This window comes from Cnephaeus nilssonii (genome assembly GCF_951640355.1).
Source record: "Cnephaeus nilssonii genome assembly, chromosome: 20".
In the NCBI taxonomy this organism is placed as follows: domain Eukaryota; kingdom Metazoa; phylum Chordata; class Mammalia; order Chiroptera; family Vespertilionidae; genus Cnephaeus; species Cnephaeus nilssonii.
In genome coordinates, this window is record NC_137091.1 from 35,703,066 (window position 1) to 35,718,137 (window position 15,072).

Genomic DNA, 15,072 nt, shown 5'->3' on the forward strand with positions numbered 1-15,072 from the left:
CCCAGCCGGTGTGGCTCAGTGGTTGAGCATCGACCTATGAACCAGGAGGTCAGAGTTCTATTCCTGGTGAGGGCATATGCCCAGGTTGCTGGCTTGATCCCCACTGTGGAGTGTGCAGGAGCCAGCTGATCAATGTTTCTCTTTCATCATTGATGTTTCTATCTGTCTCTCCCTCTCCCTTCCTCTCTGAAATCAATACAAAAATAATAAAATATTTTTTAATCATCACTTGAGAATATTTTTCCATTTTTAGAGAGAGTGGAAGAGAGAGGGAAAGACAGAGAAATATCGATGTGTTCAGGAACACATCGATTGGTTGCTTCCTGCACGAGCTGCGACCAGGGCCCGGGCTGGGGAGGAGCCTGCAACTGAGGTACAAGCCCTTAACTGTAATCAAACCCGGGACCCTTTGGTCCACAGGCCGATGCTCTAGCTACTGAGCCAAACTGGCTAGGGCTAAAAATACATTAAAAAAATTTTTTTTAAGCTTTCTGGGGTGGGACCCTTGGAGTAATTGGGATGGAGGCCAGAGGAGAGGCTGTGGAACAGGTGTACGAGGACATGGTGGAGCTTTTCTTAGTGTGGTTTCTCCAGAAGCAGATGCTGAGGCACAGATTTGAGATTATTTGGAAAAGGCAAACATCGATAGGGGAGGCAGACAGTAACACAGAAAAGGGAAAGTAGCTAAGAAGCAGCAAATTATAAGCCAGAACCTCTGTGGGCAACTGGGGCTTATTATTCTGTTGGGGAACTTTGAGAGCCAGGTACAACACACACTTCCAAGTTACCCCATCAGAGAGGCGAGGGACCTGGAGTATTTATATACCATCAGTCACTGGCTGAGGGCTGTTAGAGTGGGAAGTTGCATGAACTCCCTGGCACTGAAGGCTTGCCATGTTCATATCTGGGGCGTAGCAGACACCAAGGGTCGGAGAATGCCCAGGCAAAGCTTCATGTGCTGGCACTGGTACTCAAACCACCATGTATTGATAGGGGGAGGGTGACGAGACATGGACTTGGCACCCACAGTACCTGCTACATGCTGCCATCCAGGCACATTCACCCAAACACTACTTCTCAGCCAGGCACCACAGCCACTCCCAACACCAATGCCTCCGGAGATGAGATGACAACAGTTCTAGTCCAAATTGAGTTTAAATCTGTTTTTATTGATATTTTTTAGAGAGGGAGACAGAAAGATAGAAACATCAATGATAAATATCATTGATCGGCTGCCTCCTACAGGCCCTCTACTGGGGACCCTGACCAGGAATCAAACTGGTGACCTCTTGGTTCATAGGTCAAAGCTCAATCACTGAGCTACACCAGCCGGGCCCAAATTGAGTTTAATAGGGAGTTTCATAAAGAGATGCACTGGAAATGCAAAGGTCTGAGATAGGGGTTTGGTTGAGTTCTGAATTAGAAAGCAGTAGGACCTAAGGTTAAAGACCTGAAGAGGTTGGGGGTTCATCTTAAGAACTCTATTGGGGTGATACTGGGAGCTGTTTTGGGATGCCCCAAGTACCATGTAGGGGAATTGCATCTCAGGTTCCGGGTGTGAAGAGCTAAGTGAGGATAGGGGTAGGTGTTCAGGGTGTTTCACAGAAACAATCAAGGGGCCTCAATTTCACAGAAATCATCAAGGGGGCTCCTTATGGGTGGGTGGGAGAGGGATAGTACATCACCCCAAATATTGGGGACTGTTTACTCCCACCACAGCAGCCACTTTGAGGTTTTAATGTAAGACCCCAATGGCAGGACATTCCACATACATTATCATGGATTTGCAACATTAGCATACGCTGGCTGTCCCACAGGACGGTGGGGACTGGAAAATCAGTCCAGGTTCTGGGTTTTGAGTCCTAAGAGGACAGGCCTGGGGGTGCCACGCGGCTCCTCTTCAATAGCTGCCGGAGCTGTGAACAAGACAAGGCAGAGGGAGGTGACTTGGAGGTTGCAAGGAGAGATGGGGGAGGCACAGCTGGTGAAGCTGGAGGTTAAAGAAGAAAAGTTGAGTGGGGTCATTTGGGTTTGACGATCAGAGGTTCAGAGTCAAGATTTGGAATTGAGGGTAAAAAGGCTCAGAGCCAGAACTGGGGATGAAGGGAAGCTGTTGCTGATTGGGAGTTCCCTCCTTTGGGTTCGCATAGAGGGCTGGGAGCTGAAGGGTAGGGACATGGGGTCAGAGGTCCCATTTGGGGGTCAGGAGTCCCATTTGAGATCAGGACTCAGGATTATGGGCAAGGGATTGGAGGTCATACTTGAGGATCAAAGGTTGTTCCCTGAGGTCAGGATTCAGGGTTAGAAGTAGAGGTCATACTTTGAGGTCAGGGTTTAAGTAGAGGTCAAGAGGAGTCACCATTATAAGGTAAGGAATAAAAACCTGGGGTAAGAGGTCACATTTTGAAGTCAGGGTTGGTTAAGGTCACCTTCTGAGATTACCTCTAAGGTCAGGAATGTGTAGGGTCAGGGGTTCACCCAGTTAGGTCAGAGGTCACTCAATGCTCACCCCCTCAGGGCCCGGCCCAGGCCGCAACAAGTGGATGGGCTGCTCATTCTCCAGGTTTCGCAATGCTGGATCTGCCCCGGCTGCCAGCAGGTGACGCACTATGGTCTCCTGATGTGGCCCAGGGGGCAGGGCAGCTGCCATGTGGAGGGCTGTGTTCCCATGGGCCTGGGGACAGAGAGGGGAGGACTGATAAGGACTCAGACTCAGCCAACCTGAGCCCTCAACACCACACTGCATATTCTGCCACATCCACAGTGCACATTTCTCCCTTCACATAGACATCCCATACACCCCTTTCACATTCCAGAACCTACAATTATCCCCTCTCCGGTCACAGCCCAGAGGACCCCCAACATCCCACTGCCCTCTCTGCCATCTCTCTCATCATCTCCACATTCTAGCCTAGGACCCTACCTTCATGTTGACAAAGGCCCTCAGGTCTCCCTGTGGCAGCTCCAGCAGCAGCTGAACTAGGACGGTGTTGGCGGCCTGCACAGCCAAATGCAGAACAGTCTTGTTGCTCTTGATCTCCTGTGGGGAGGGGCATAGCAGAGGTCAGGCCAGTCCTCACACTCAGGCCCCCTATCACAGCCAAGAGCCTGCAGACACCTTGCCTCTCCTCTGTAATACCCAGGGCTGCCTTATACAGTTGTATGGACTGTGCACTATACAGAAGTTTAAGGGAGTGCCATTCACATCACACAAATCACAGAACTTTACGTCTATTAAGATAATTTTCCAGCCCAAGTGTCTGACAAAAGGCTTCTTTCTAATCCTCCAAGGTGTTCTCTGGGCTAGCAGCTAGCTTGGCCACCCCACATTCTATCAAGCATAGTAAACTGTACCTACATCTTATATGGGTGGTACTCTATCTATTACAAGGAGGGGAGTTGAGCAACATTACTTAGTGGACTAAACTAAGCCTGTATCCATTTCCATATTAAGCTATTCTCACATTTTGGAGTAAAGTAAGCCATTTTCCACAATGAAACTTTAATATGTGCCTTTAAAGCGTGATAATAAACATTAAAAATGTTAGGTGTTTATACAGAGCAAAACAACCTAGTTGGCTCACCAAGTAAATTATGAAGAGAAAACAGAGATGGAGGGGGAAGCTCTATATTAAGAGTGACTTAAAAGACATATCATTGCTCCCTGGCTGGTGTGAACTCAGTTGGTTGAGCATCATCCTGTGCACCAAATAGTTGCCGGTTCAATTTCCAGTGGGAGGCAACCAATTGATGTTTCTCTCTATCTTCCTTCCTTTCTCTAACATCAATTTTAAAAAAATTCAAACAAACATATTGTAATATGTGAGCTTTATTTGGATCTCTGTGTTCTTTAATGAAAAAAATAAAATAAATGTATGTCACTTTAGAGCCAAACGAAATTTGAATAAAGCTAGAATATGTGACATGAAATTGTTCATTATTTTTAAAGTGGAATAATGATTTTAAAGACACACAAATATTTATAGATAAACTTACATTCTTGGATTTGCTTAAAAGTAATATAGCTAAGTGGAGGAATAGATGGGGCAGGACTGGCTATGAGTTGCTTGTTACTGATGTTTGTTTGGTACAAGAAGTTAATTATACTATTTTCTGTACTTTATCTATGTTAAAATTTAACAACAACAACAAAAACAAAAAACCCAAAAGCGATATGTGGATGTTTAATTCTCTCAGCTAGCTCATAAAGTAAGAGGATAATATAACAATTAAGAGCTCAATTCTGGGATCAGACTTCCTGGGTCTAATCTCCTCTCTGACACTCACAAACTATAAGATTTTTGACATCTTGTGCTTCAGTCTCCTTATCAGTAAAATAGAGAAATAACAGCACATGCATCAAATGGGGTTTGTGAGAATTCAATACTCTATGAAACTCTGCATGATAAATATAAGCTCAGGTCAACAACATTATTTCCAGTTGACAACTGGGCACAAAGAAATGAAGTAATGTGCTCCTGGACATGGACACGCAGCTGGGAAGAGATAACATCAGTGTTTGTTTGGAGCCCCTGGGCATCCAGGTGCCCTCATCCCACAAGTCCTCCTAGGGACTGGCTTCCCATAGCCCAGCTCACCTGGCTGGTGTGGTCAGCACCCATATGCAGCAACATTTGGACGCAAGACAGCCGGTCTCGGGCCTGAATACTCAGCACCCGGGGACAGGGGTCAGGTGAGACCATAGCAACATTGAGAGCCAGGATGGCTGTATGGAGGGGGGTGAGTCCTGTGGAATGGAGACAGTGAAGGCTCAGCATCTGGAGCACCCACCCTGCCCAGCCCCACCTTCTGCACCTGCCCAGCCCCACCTGCTGCACCCGCCCTGCCCGCAACCCAACTTACCCTCGAAGTCCCTGGCTTCCAAGTCAACCCGAACCCCTGAGTTCATCACAGCCTGGGAAGAAGAAAATGAAGAGCTAGATTAGGGTCTCCCCAGGCCTCCCAGTCCTAGAAGCCAGAATATGGGCAATCAATGACCCCATCTACCGCAGCCATACCGAGAGGACTCCTGGGAGGCCATAGGTAGCAGCCACATGCAAGACAGAACGTCCCTGATGGTCAGTGGCATTAGGCTCCGCTCCCAGGTTCAGTAGATCCTCCACAATCAGAGGCTGGTTGGCAGCAGCAGCCACCAGGAGAGGAGTCTGCCAGTGAAAGGAGAAGTCAGACTGAGCCCAGCCCCTTCCACAGGAATCCGGGCCCCCAGACCCTCTGCCCTCAGATTCAGTAATCCAAGCCCTTGGCCCTCACCTTGCCCTTATGCTCACAAATGTCCAGATGTCTGTACGTTTGGAGCACCTCAGCTGCAGCGTATGCTGCCCAACGCAGCCCCCGAGCTGCGAACAGGTGCAGGAGCCTGAGGACAGGTGGGAACAGTAGTTAGTACAGATGCCCAGCCGGGCCAGGAGCCCACAGACTCTATTCCCCTATACTCACGTGTCTCCCTCCTCGTCTTGGGCCAGTAGCCGCTGTGGCCCCAAGGCCAGCATATGAGCACGAGCTGTGTCCAGGGATGGTCCAGTGGCCAAAGAGGGTAACTGAGGGGAGGGTCGCGAGGGGAGTCCAGAACCTTTCCAGGATCCCACCTGTGGCAGGGAAGGTTCTGCATAAAGCTGGGTATCCAGGGGGTCCTGAAGGGTGCAGGCGGTGAGGAGAGCCAGTCAGCTGAGGATTCCCTCTTCCCAACCCATCCCGCCACACACATCCTCATTCAGAGTACCAGGGAAAGGGGCTGCGTGTCCCATCTGTGCCAAGTGAACGTAGACCTTTGGGCCTTAGTGTTGCCTGTCTGAGGAATTGGATCTTAACCCAGGCCCAGACAACTCAGAATGCTGCACGAAGGCAACTGGGAACTTTGGGGGCCCGTCAGCATTCTGTTCCCACTCTGTATCTCACCTCCATCCCCAGGAGAAATGGATATGGCTGCCCTGGGTCCGGAAGTGGGCAGAAGTCAGAAGGCAGGAAACTTTCAGCAGCAGCAGTAGGATAAGAGCAGGCGCTGTCTGTGTAGGCAGCATGGGCGTTGGGGCTCCAGTCTGGAAAGCCTGTGGTCGGGGCCAGGCTGCCAAGTCCAGAACCCACAGCCTCCTGGGGGGCTGGGAAGTGAGTATGGCCTGCATGTGAGAGGAGGAGCAGGGGCGGGCCTGGTTACCAGAGTTAGGAAAGTCACAGCCAAGGCTGGAGGACCTGTGCGAGGCCTGGAATCTCCCAAGGTACTGAAAGCTAGTACTTCTAGGACTTAGAATTCTGGGACACCAAGGGATTGGAAGGTTGGACTTCTGGGACCTGGACTCCTAGGACGCTGAGGGGTTGAGGGTCTAGACTCCCAGAAAGGCGGGGAGGCCCCTGGGCACCCAAGGACCGTATGCATAGACTACCGGGCTGCAGAGGATCTCTGGAAGATCAAACTTCCACTGGGTCCTGGCAAGAATCAGGGCCTGACTCCGCAAGTTCCCCCAAGTTCTAAGAGTGGGGATGTGAGTCCCAGAGGAAGCTGGAGCTGGGAGCTGAAGGAAGCAGGCGAGTTTCCAGACTTACCAACCTCACCCTCGTTCACAGATGGGGTCAGGGGCTGGGCCAGGGGAGGGGGGAACTGTCCCTGTAGAGACACAAGGAAAAAGGCACATGGTTGAATTCCTCTGGAGATTCTTCAACATCCGCTCCCCAGCTCCAGGATGTCTAAGGCAGGACTGCATCTCATCATCCCCGAGGGCCCAGCAAGCCAGCAAGCCAACAAGCCCCCGCCCAAACAGGACAGGGCCTCCCGAGAGAGCGGTAGTGGGCAGGGCTTCGTGGGCCTCACCGGTGCCCCACCGGCGTCAGGCTGCTGCTGGCGGCGCCTCTGTTCTTCCAGGAGCTTTTTCACGGTCTGCGATGGGCAGTGGCTGCGCTCATGACGGCTCACTGCGGGGAGGCGGGGAGGGTGAAGGGGTGCAGAGGGGAGAGAAGTCATCAGAACACAAGTTGGGGACGGGGGATTTGAGCACCCTCCTCGCCGTCCCGCACGGAAAAAACTGGCACACGGATGTCGCCCGAGAGAACTCCAAAACCAATCGACGGGTTTCGGGTGCGGCGCCCGCCTCCGCGGTTTCCTTCCTTTTGCTCCGCACTTTCCCCTCTGAGCCAACTTTCCACCAGCGTCGTGGAAACTGAGGACGGGGGAGGAGGATGCCCCTCTGCGCATCCCCCCACGACTTCCGCGAAAAATTTTCCCCGCTCCAGGCCTCCCGGTCCTGAGGCCTCGGGGGTGGTCTGGCATCACAGCCCGGGCACAGGTCCCCAACATCTCTCTTCCCAACAAGCTGCCCGGATCCTCTCCGCGGGAAGCCCGGCACCCCCGGCCCCTCTCCTGGGGTGACCGTCAGCCGCGGTCCCCTAGCTCATCAGAGACCCCGAGGGGCAGACCCCGCCCCACCGCAGACTCGGAAGCCCCCGCTCCCAGACGCCCCGGGACGACCCGGGCGTTCCGCACCCTCCGCTCCCAAGTCCAGCGGAGGAAGGGTTAAGAGGGTGGGGGAGGTGGGGGAGCCGCTCGGGGGCGACGCGCGGACGCCTGACGCCGCGACGCGCTGACGCCACGGCGCACACACGCAAGGGAACCTTCCGCTTCCCGCTTCCCCTCCGCCGCGCCCAGGTGTCCGCTCGGAGGCGGGGCGGGCGGCTGAGCCGGGCGCTCGCGGAATCCCCACGCGTGGGGAATTCCCGTCCAGCCTCGGCGCTGGGACGGAGCGGGGAGGGCGACTCGGAAGCCCTGGGCGGGGGAGGGGGGCGCAGGCATCGCCCGCACGGACCCTGCGGCCGGGCGCGACCTGGCCCACCGAGACCCGTGGCTGAATTTAAACCACCACGCCCCCAGGCGCTCAATCCCGCCAGGGCTTTCCAGGGGAAGGAATCCGGCCGCCAGCGCCTCTTCCCCCCGCGCCCAGGAGTCCTGATCCCATTCCCCTCGCCCCGCGCCCAGGAGTCCTGGTCCCAGTCCCCTCACCCGGGACCCAGGAGTCCTGATCCCAGTCCCCTCACTCCCAGGACCCAGGAGTCCTGGTCCCAGTGCCCTCACCCGGGACCCAGGAGTCCTGATCCCAGTCCCCTCACCCGGGACCCAGGAGTCCTGATCCCAGTCCCCTCGCCCTGGGACCCAGGAGTCCTGATCCCATCCCCTCACCCGGGACCCAGGAGTCCTGATCCCAGTCCCCTCACCCGGGACCCAGGAGTCCTGATCCCAGTCCCCTCACCCGGGACCCAGGAGTCCTGATCCCATCCCCTCCCCCGGGACCCAGGAGTCCTGATCCCATCCCCTCACCCGGGACCCAGGAGTCCTGATCCCAGTCCCCTCACCCGGGACCCAGGAGTCCTGATCCCATCCCCTCCCCCGGGACCCAGGAGTCCTGATCCCATTCCCCTCACTCGGGACCCAGGAGTTTGATCCCCTCCCCTCCCCCCGGGACCCAGGAGTCCAGAAGCGCAAGTGCTCCTCTATCTCGACCCCGGAATCCGGGCCCAGTCTCCCCTCCAAACACTGGGCACCCTCAGTCTCAGGACCCAGGGCTTCGAGTCCGACTCCCAGCCCCTCGCTCCTCCACCCTCTGTTACCTCTGGGGTTCCGCTGGGCGGACGGCGGGCCCCCAGGGCCCCGGCCTCGGCGCTGCGCCAGCCTCGCTGTTACCCCGCGCAGCCACCGCCGCTGGCTCCCCGATCCTGGGTCCTGTTAGCCTCGAGTGTTTAAATGGGGTCTGGCCCCGCCCGTCCTGGTGGCCCCGCCCACAGCCCGGGAGTCCCCGCGTCTCGCTCTAGCAAACCCAGGCCCTGAAGGGGCTGGGCTGACCTTGAGCCCCGACCCCACCGTATCCGGAGAGCGGGGGCTCCCTACCCTGGTCTGAGGAGAAAGGGCCTGGGGTTCTGGACTCCTGAAGGAGGGCCCTGGAGGCCTGGACCTCGTCTCTGCCCAGGGGGTGCTGGAGACCTCGACCCCTAGGCTGGGCCGGGGTGGGGGCTCTAGTACTGGGTCCCGGGGGAGGAGAGGCCTGGGGGTCCGGACTTCCTGGTCCCCAGGGAGGAAAAGTCCGCAGGGAAGAGTGATAAAGGTAGACTCAGATTTCTCCCTTTCCCCCACCTCACCTCCTTTTTCCGAGGTCAGTTCTCACGCATTCATTTAAAACAACGTGTATTACCGCAGGGGAAGCACCTGGCCGGGTGCTGTGTTCAGCCGTGAACTAAGCAGGCGGCCATCCCCGGGCCCAAGCTGACTGACTCCGGGGAGAGGCTGTTCTCAGCTCCCAGCTCGGTGCCTGTGCACCGCACTGACGGACCGTGTTCACCGCCTGGCTCCCCGGCTTTCATGCTCCGCCAGGGTTCTCCTTCATTTGCTGCTCCTCAGTCTTCAGCGTTTTTTGGAGGGTTGGGGGAGATGTGTGTGTGTGTGTGTGTGTGTGTGTGTGTGTGTGTGTGTGTGTGTGTGTTGGGAGGTCTCCATCTGTACTCACTTCCTTGGCAATCTCGTCCGATCTGGGGGCTTTAAATACCATCCATAAGCCATCCACCCCCAAATTTACATCTCCAGGTGAGATTTAGCCCCTGAACTCACAGAGGCAGCTGTGGTCATTCAACTGCTCCACAGGACGATCTACCAGGCGTTTCCAACTCAGTGCGCCCAAACCTCCAGCACTCCCCTTCCCCCTGCCCCCATAACTGCTTCCCCTCCGCCATCCTGTCAAAGGATGCTCCGTCTTTTCAGTTGCTTAAGCCGTAATCTTTGGTCATCCTGGCTATCTCTCTCTCTCTCTCTCTCTCTCTCTCTCTCTCTCTCTCTCTCTCTCTCACACACACACACACACACACACACACACAACCTTATCTACTCCATCTACAAGTTTTGTTGGCTCTACCTCCCAAATCTTTCCAGAGTCTCCCCAGTGCCCACACCCTGGCCCACCTGTTACCTCCCACCTGGACAATCATAGCAACTTCCCTAGTCTCTGTCCCTTCCCCCAGTCTGTCCCCAAAGGCAGTCAGAAGGACCTACCACCTCTTCTCCCCCCCTCTACCCTCCCCACCCCCGCCTCCACCCGCACAGGAAGCAGTTAGCCTTGCCACCAGCTGGGTGACATCCGCTTTTGCTGCCTCTCTACTCCCCCACTCTTCCTCAGAACCTCTCTGGACCAAATCCCTTCCAGCCCCCAACCCACCATGCTCCCTCCAGGCAACATCCTGCTCCTGCTTTTGCTCCCAGGTGAAGCCAGCAGTTACGGGGGGGGGGGGGGGGGGGGGGAGTGGCTATTTGTGAAAGAGGTGGCTTGGGTGGCACCTGAAGGGAGGGGTGCTGAAGGCAGATCCTTCTCCCGGTGCCCCTTGTTTTCAGGGAGATCCATGTGGCTTCTGGGCCTGGTTCTCTGGGGAGGGAAGCTGAGTTCTGGAGTGCCTACCTATTAATCTCCCCTTCTCACCGCTGGATCTCTGCCTCTGATTTCCTGTCTCTCTCGGCTTTGCTGGGAGCTCCCCTACCATTTGGCCGCTCTTTCTCATTTGATCTTTTGGAGTGGAGCTTGCTTCTCAGCACATCACCTTTCCCTGCACTCTATTTTGGGAACCACCTCTCCCACTGATTATGTTCTCTCTCTTCCCACAGTGGCTGCAGCTCAGATAACTCCAGGTGAGAAATCAAAACTTTTTCCCCTTTGCCATGCTACTTCAGGTACTGTTCCCATCCCTAAAGTATAGCTTGAGGATCCTGGAATACCCCTAGTGGCTCTCCAGATCCCCATCTCTGCAGCAAATCGAAGCCCCCAGGGACTTGGCCAACCCCCAGCCTCTCATCAGGAGTGCCCGCTGTGCCCAAAGCCCCGCATATGTCTCACTATGCTTGAATACCCTAGACCAGGAGTCCTCAAACTACGGCCCGCGGGCCACATGCGGGTGTTTTTGCCGTTTTGTTTTTTTTACTTCAAAATAAGATATGGGCAGTGTGCATAGGAATTTGTTATAGTTTTTTTTTTTCAACTATAGTCCGGCCCTCCAACGGTCTGAGGGACAGTGAACTGGTCCCCTGTTTAAAAAGTTTGAGGACCGCCGAAACCGGTTTGGCTCAGTGGATAGAGCGTCGGCCTGCGGACCGAAGGGTCCCAGGTTCGATTCCGGTCGGGGGCATGTGCCTTGGTTGCGGGCACATCCCCAGTGGGGAGTGTGCAGGAGGCAGCTGATCGATGTTTCCCTCTCATCGATGTTTCTAACTCTCTCTCCCTCTCCCTTCCTCTCTGTAAAAAATCAATAAAATATATTTAAAATAAAATAAAATAAAATAAAAAATAAAAAGTTTGAGGACCCCTGCGGCCTAGACTCTGGATCTCCATCTCCCTTTTCATCCCCCAAGTGCAACCCCAGGGAATTGGTCACCCCTCAGGGACTTCTGCCCATATGCCCAGAGCACAGCCCTGAAAGCCTGGAATCCCCCTCGGCCACCTTGTTTTGGCCCCCACCCTCCAGGTTCCTGTTCCGGATGTGGGCCCCTCCCCCTGCCACTCCTGGCAGGCCTTGTGGCTGCTGATGCTGTGGTGTCTCTGCTAATCGTGCTGGTGGTGTTTATATGTGCCAGACCACGTGACAGGCCCACCCAAGGTGAGGGCAGGGCCTGGACTGGGGGTGGTGTCCCTAGGGAAGAGGTCCCCATGGAGGGGTCCCCTGGGGGAAGCCCTGGAGGTGCTGCTGGGGAAACCCTGGGGGCCCTGCTGGGGGAACTCCTGAGGAAACCCCTGAAGCAGGAGGTCCCCGGGGAGGCGGAGGTGTGGGTGGGTGGTGGGTGGTCAGGCCTCATGCTTTCTTTTCCCCACCCCCAGAAGATGGCAAAGTCTACATCAACATGCCTGGCAGGGGCTGACCCCCTGTAACTGCGACCTCTGACTTCTGATCCTCTCATCCTGGATTGTGCGTGGTGGCACCGGAAACCTATTCAATAAAGCCACCGAAATACCTCTACTTCTAATTCTTCCTCAAAGAACCCAGCGTCCCCAAAGCCTCCCTCCCATTTAGCTGTTTCTGGGTCCATGACCTACCCTCCCAGAACCCCAAATATCCCCATCCCCTCAGCCCAGAGAACTGCAATAACTCCACAGTGTTTTGTGTTCCATGTTTATTTGGGGGCAGGGAAAGTCTGATATCTCAGAGAGGCCACTCTGTAGATCTGTACTTGGTGGGAGTAGGAATAGGGTGCTGGGCAGGCATCAGGAATGGCTGGATCCAGGCATTGGGTTGTTGACTGCCATGGTTTGGGCTCATTTGTAATACTGCCTCTGTGTGTTGAGGTCACTGTAGACATCCGACCTCTGACCTTGGAGCTCCTAAAGGTTTGGACAGGGTGGCAACCATTAGCGGAAGGGGGTCTGCCAAGTGAACTTAAAACAAAATCCAACCTTCTCCCAGTGGCCTGCAAGGCCCCGGTGACTTCTTCAACCTGGCAGCCATGTTAGAAATCTAGATTTTATTCAGGTGTCTTCAAAGTCCCCCTTTCTCCTCTGCCTCATCGTTAGGCCCCAGCCTCAGAGCACATACTGTTCTCTCTGCTTAGAATACTGGTCCCCTAAATATTCCCATGGGTGGTTCCATCCTCCCCTTCAAGTCTTAGATCATATCACTTCCTCAGAAAGGCATTTCTTGATTTCTTCATCTGTAGTTTCTTCCCCCGACGCCCCAAATGATCTTATTTGTTAATTTGCTTCAAGTCTGTTTCCCCAACTAGGATGTAAGCTCTGCAGCTACGTCTTCAGTATTTAGTACGTGTAGGTGCTCACCAAATAAAGTGGAGCAATGCTTTGCCCTAACATTTCACTGCTCCCAGGAACTGGAAAGCTCCTTCAGTCTTATGGACCTCACAGAGCGAGACTCAAGATCTTACACTTTAGAAAGAGACTTTTTATCCCAAGTGAGGCAAGGCAAAGCTGGTTGTGGACAAGTAAAAGATTTCACAGACTAGGGCTCACAGTTACAGAGGGAGGAGGGTCTATGGCCCCCAAAGGCAGGCATCATACAGAATCCTGAAATCATATATGCATACGGCCGGTCTTCGGTGTGCATCTTTCTGGAGAGGGGTAGGTTTGGCTTCATTCGATTCAGAGAGGAGCCCATGACCCCTTAGAGGGTTACGAACGATGTTGAGAGGCAGGAAATGGAAAGATGCCTCTATCTACATTATGGTTCTTAAAAAAGGGTTTCGAGGATATCTTATTTGCACCACTCCTAGATTATAGGCACAATTTTGTATTTTTTGTATGGACTATTCTGAAGAGTCTCCAAATTTCATTAGCTTCTCAAAGGGATGCAGGATCCCAACCCCCAAGCTCCCAGCCCCAAAGTCTTTAGAGTTACCAGACTAAGGCTGAATTACATCCTCTGATGAGAGCTTCCGCAAGTCAGCCTGTCCTGGGCCAGGCTTTTCCAGAACAATTTGGAGACCGCCTTCCGGCTAAGGCCTGCATTTGCCTCGGCAAAGACAAACCATCCCTATACGTTTCTCTCCACACGGTTTAAGCTGAGCATAAGTTCATGATTGATCATGGAAATTAGTTTTGGACAGATGCCCCATGAGTCTTCAAGGGTTTGAGAAGCTGCTGAGAAACTGGCTTTAGGGTCTAAGGTGCTAGAGGGACTTGGGGTGGGGGTTGTTTAGGACTGACATCCACAGGGCAGGAATGAGACCGAAGGAAGAGAAGCTGGTTTCCTCACCTGGTAAGGTGACTCTGTCTCAGTGATGCGCTGCTTCCGGTTCACTGCTGGGGGTGGGGGGTGGCACAGGTGCAGAGGCACACAAGGTGGTAAATTTCGATTATTCAGTTGATGTGAAACCATCACCATCCCCTTGGATGATTGTGACTTACCCCTCCCCTCCAGGCAAGTCCTCAGGGTCCCATCCCCATCCAATCCCACTCACCCTCCGCAGCCCCTCGCCCCCGAGGGACCAGCCGGCCCAGAGAGTATACAGCCAGAGCGATGAGGAGGGTAAGTACCAGGTCCCCCAGCACAATACCGGCCAGCACACCAGGGCTCACCACAGAGCAGTTGCATTCTGGGAATGTATATGGCACAGGAGTCAGGGGAGGTCAATGGGAGTCGGGAATTGGGAGGCGGTGTCAGGGGGGGGGGGGTTTGAAGAGATTTGGGAAGAAATGGGGAGGTCTTTCAGAAATAGGGAGGGGTATTTCAGGGTCTAGGCCTACCGCTCTGGGACTGGACAGGGCTGAGACCTGAAGAAAGAAAAAGAAGGTAAACTGAGGTGTGGAGCTATGACTGGAGGGTGGGCATAGAAGCTGGGGTGGGTGGGTCCTGACAGCCAGGGGGCGAGGGTAGAGGGCAACTTCTGGTAGGACCTGTGGCTGACCCAAAGGCCACTGGACTGTGTTACTTCTACACTGACTTGTCCTATTACACCACCCTTAGCGTCCCCTCCCTCTACTGGCTTCTACCGGAGGCCAAATATTGGAGTTTCAGGTTCTGGGAGAGACCCATAGGGTTTTGGGGGCTGGGGACCTGCTCCTGTCCCAACCTTCCCCTTTGGTTCTCTTTCCACCCTGTTCCCTGCCTTGCCCCAAGGTGAGCCCAGGGACTCAGGAGGCAGCTTCAGAAGCCCCCAACTCACCACCCACGGTCAGAAGGAGAGGCAGGAACAGAAGCCTGTTGAAGGGTCTAAGGCCCCCCATGATGCAGGCGACACTGCTGGATACTACAGTCCGAGGGCCAGTGGGATGTGGCCAACCAAGTGAAGGAGGAAGTCTGAGGTGGGTGGTGGCAGGAGGAGGAGGGGACAGTAAGGGAGGAGGGACAGAGATAGATAACACCGGAAAGAATCAGGCTCAGACATCCCAGGGGCAATGCTATAGCCCCCATTGGCTGGACATGAAGGGCAAAGGGTACATACTAGTATATCAACTCAACCTCCATCCCAGTCAAGGGTCAGACATTGTAACAGGAGGATCAGTGGCTGACTATGGTTGAAGCCAGCTCTGCCTCTTCCTTTGCTGGGCAACCTTGAGCAAGTCACTCAATCTCTCGGCCTGTTTCTTCATTTGTACG

At 54.4% G+C, this 15,072-nt stretch overlaps 3 protein-coding genes across 6 annotated transcripts; 1 reads left to right on the forward strand and 2 right to left on the reverse strand.

Moving 5' to 3' along the window:
- Positions 1-1,236: 1,236 nt before the first annotated feature.
- Positions 1,237-7,424, reverse strand: NFKBID (NFKB inhibitor delta). Of its 2 annotated transcripts, none has more exons than XM_079760034.1 (11): positions 6,824-7,424; positions 6,559-6,619; positions 5,917-6,134; positions 5,458-5,606; positions 5,272-5,377; positions 5,019-5,165; positions 4,864-4,915; positions 4,599-4,747; positions 2,924-3,040; positions 2,510-2,674; positions 1,237-1,916 (listed from the first exon to the last, which is right to left on the reverse strand). In XM_079760034.1, the coding sequence occupies exons 1-11, from the start codon at positions 7,304-7,306 to the stop codon at positions 1,863-1,865; spliced, it is 1,701 nt and encodes a 566-aa protein (XP_079616160.1). In that variant the 5' UTR covers positions 7,307-7,424; the 3' UTR covers positions 1,237-1,862. The 2 variants fall into 2 exon arrangements, with proteins under 2 accessions (XP_079616160.1, XP_079616159.1); XM_079760033.1 differs by having other exon boundaries at positions 5,458-5,651.
- A 2,697-nt stretch (positions 7,425-10,121) lies between these two features.
- HCST (hematopoietic cell signal transducer) lies at positions 10,122-11,981 on the forward strand. 2 transcript variants are annotated; one of them, XM_079799357.1, is made up of 4 exons: positions 10,122-10,246; positions 10,643-10,666; positions 11,497-11,628; positions 11,847-11,981. In XM_079799357.1, exons 1-4 carry the CDS (start codon positions 10,204-10,206, stop codon positions 11,885-11,887), a joined length of 240 nt encoding a protein of 79 aa, XP_079655483.1. In that variant the 5' UTR covers positions 10,122-10,203; the 3' UTR covers positions 11,888-11,981. The 2 variants fall into 2 exon arrangements, with proteins under 2 accessions (XP_079655483.1, XP_079655484.1); XM_079799358.1 differs by having other exon boundaries at positions 11,850-11,974.
- Positions 11,982-12,122: 141 nt separating this feature from the next.
- TYROBP (transmembrane immune signaling adaptor TYROBP) lies at positions 12,123-14,760 on the reverse strand. 2 transcript variants are annotated; one of them, XM_079799547.1, is made up of 5 exons: positions 14,639-14,760; positions 14,220-14,246; positions 13,934-14,068; positions 13,729-13,772; positions 12,123-12,347 (listed from the first exon to the last, which is right to left on the reverse strand). In XM_079799547.1, exons 1-5 carry the CDS (start codon positions 14,697-14,699, stop codon positions 12,282-12,284), a joined length of 333 nt encoding a protein of 110 aa, XP_079655673.1. In that variant the 5' UTR covers positions 14,700-14,760; the 3' UTR covers positions 12,123-12,281. The 2 variants fall into 2 exon arrangements, with proteins under 2 accessions (XP_079655673.1, XP_079655672.1); XM_079799546.1 differs by having other exon boundaries at positions 13,729-13,775.
- Positions 14,761-15,072: the final 312 nt, after the last annotated feature.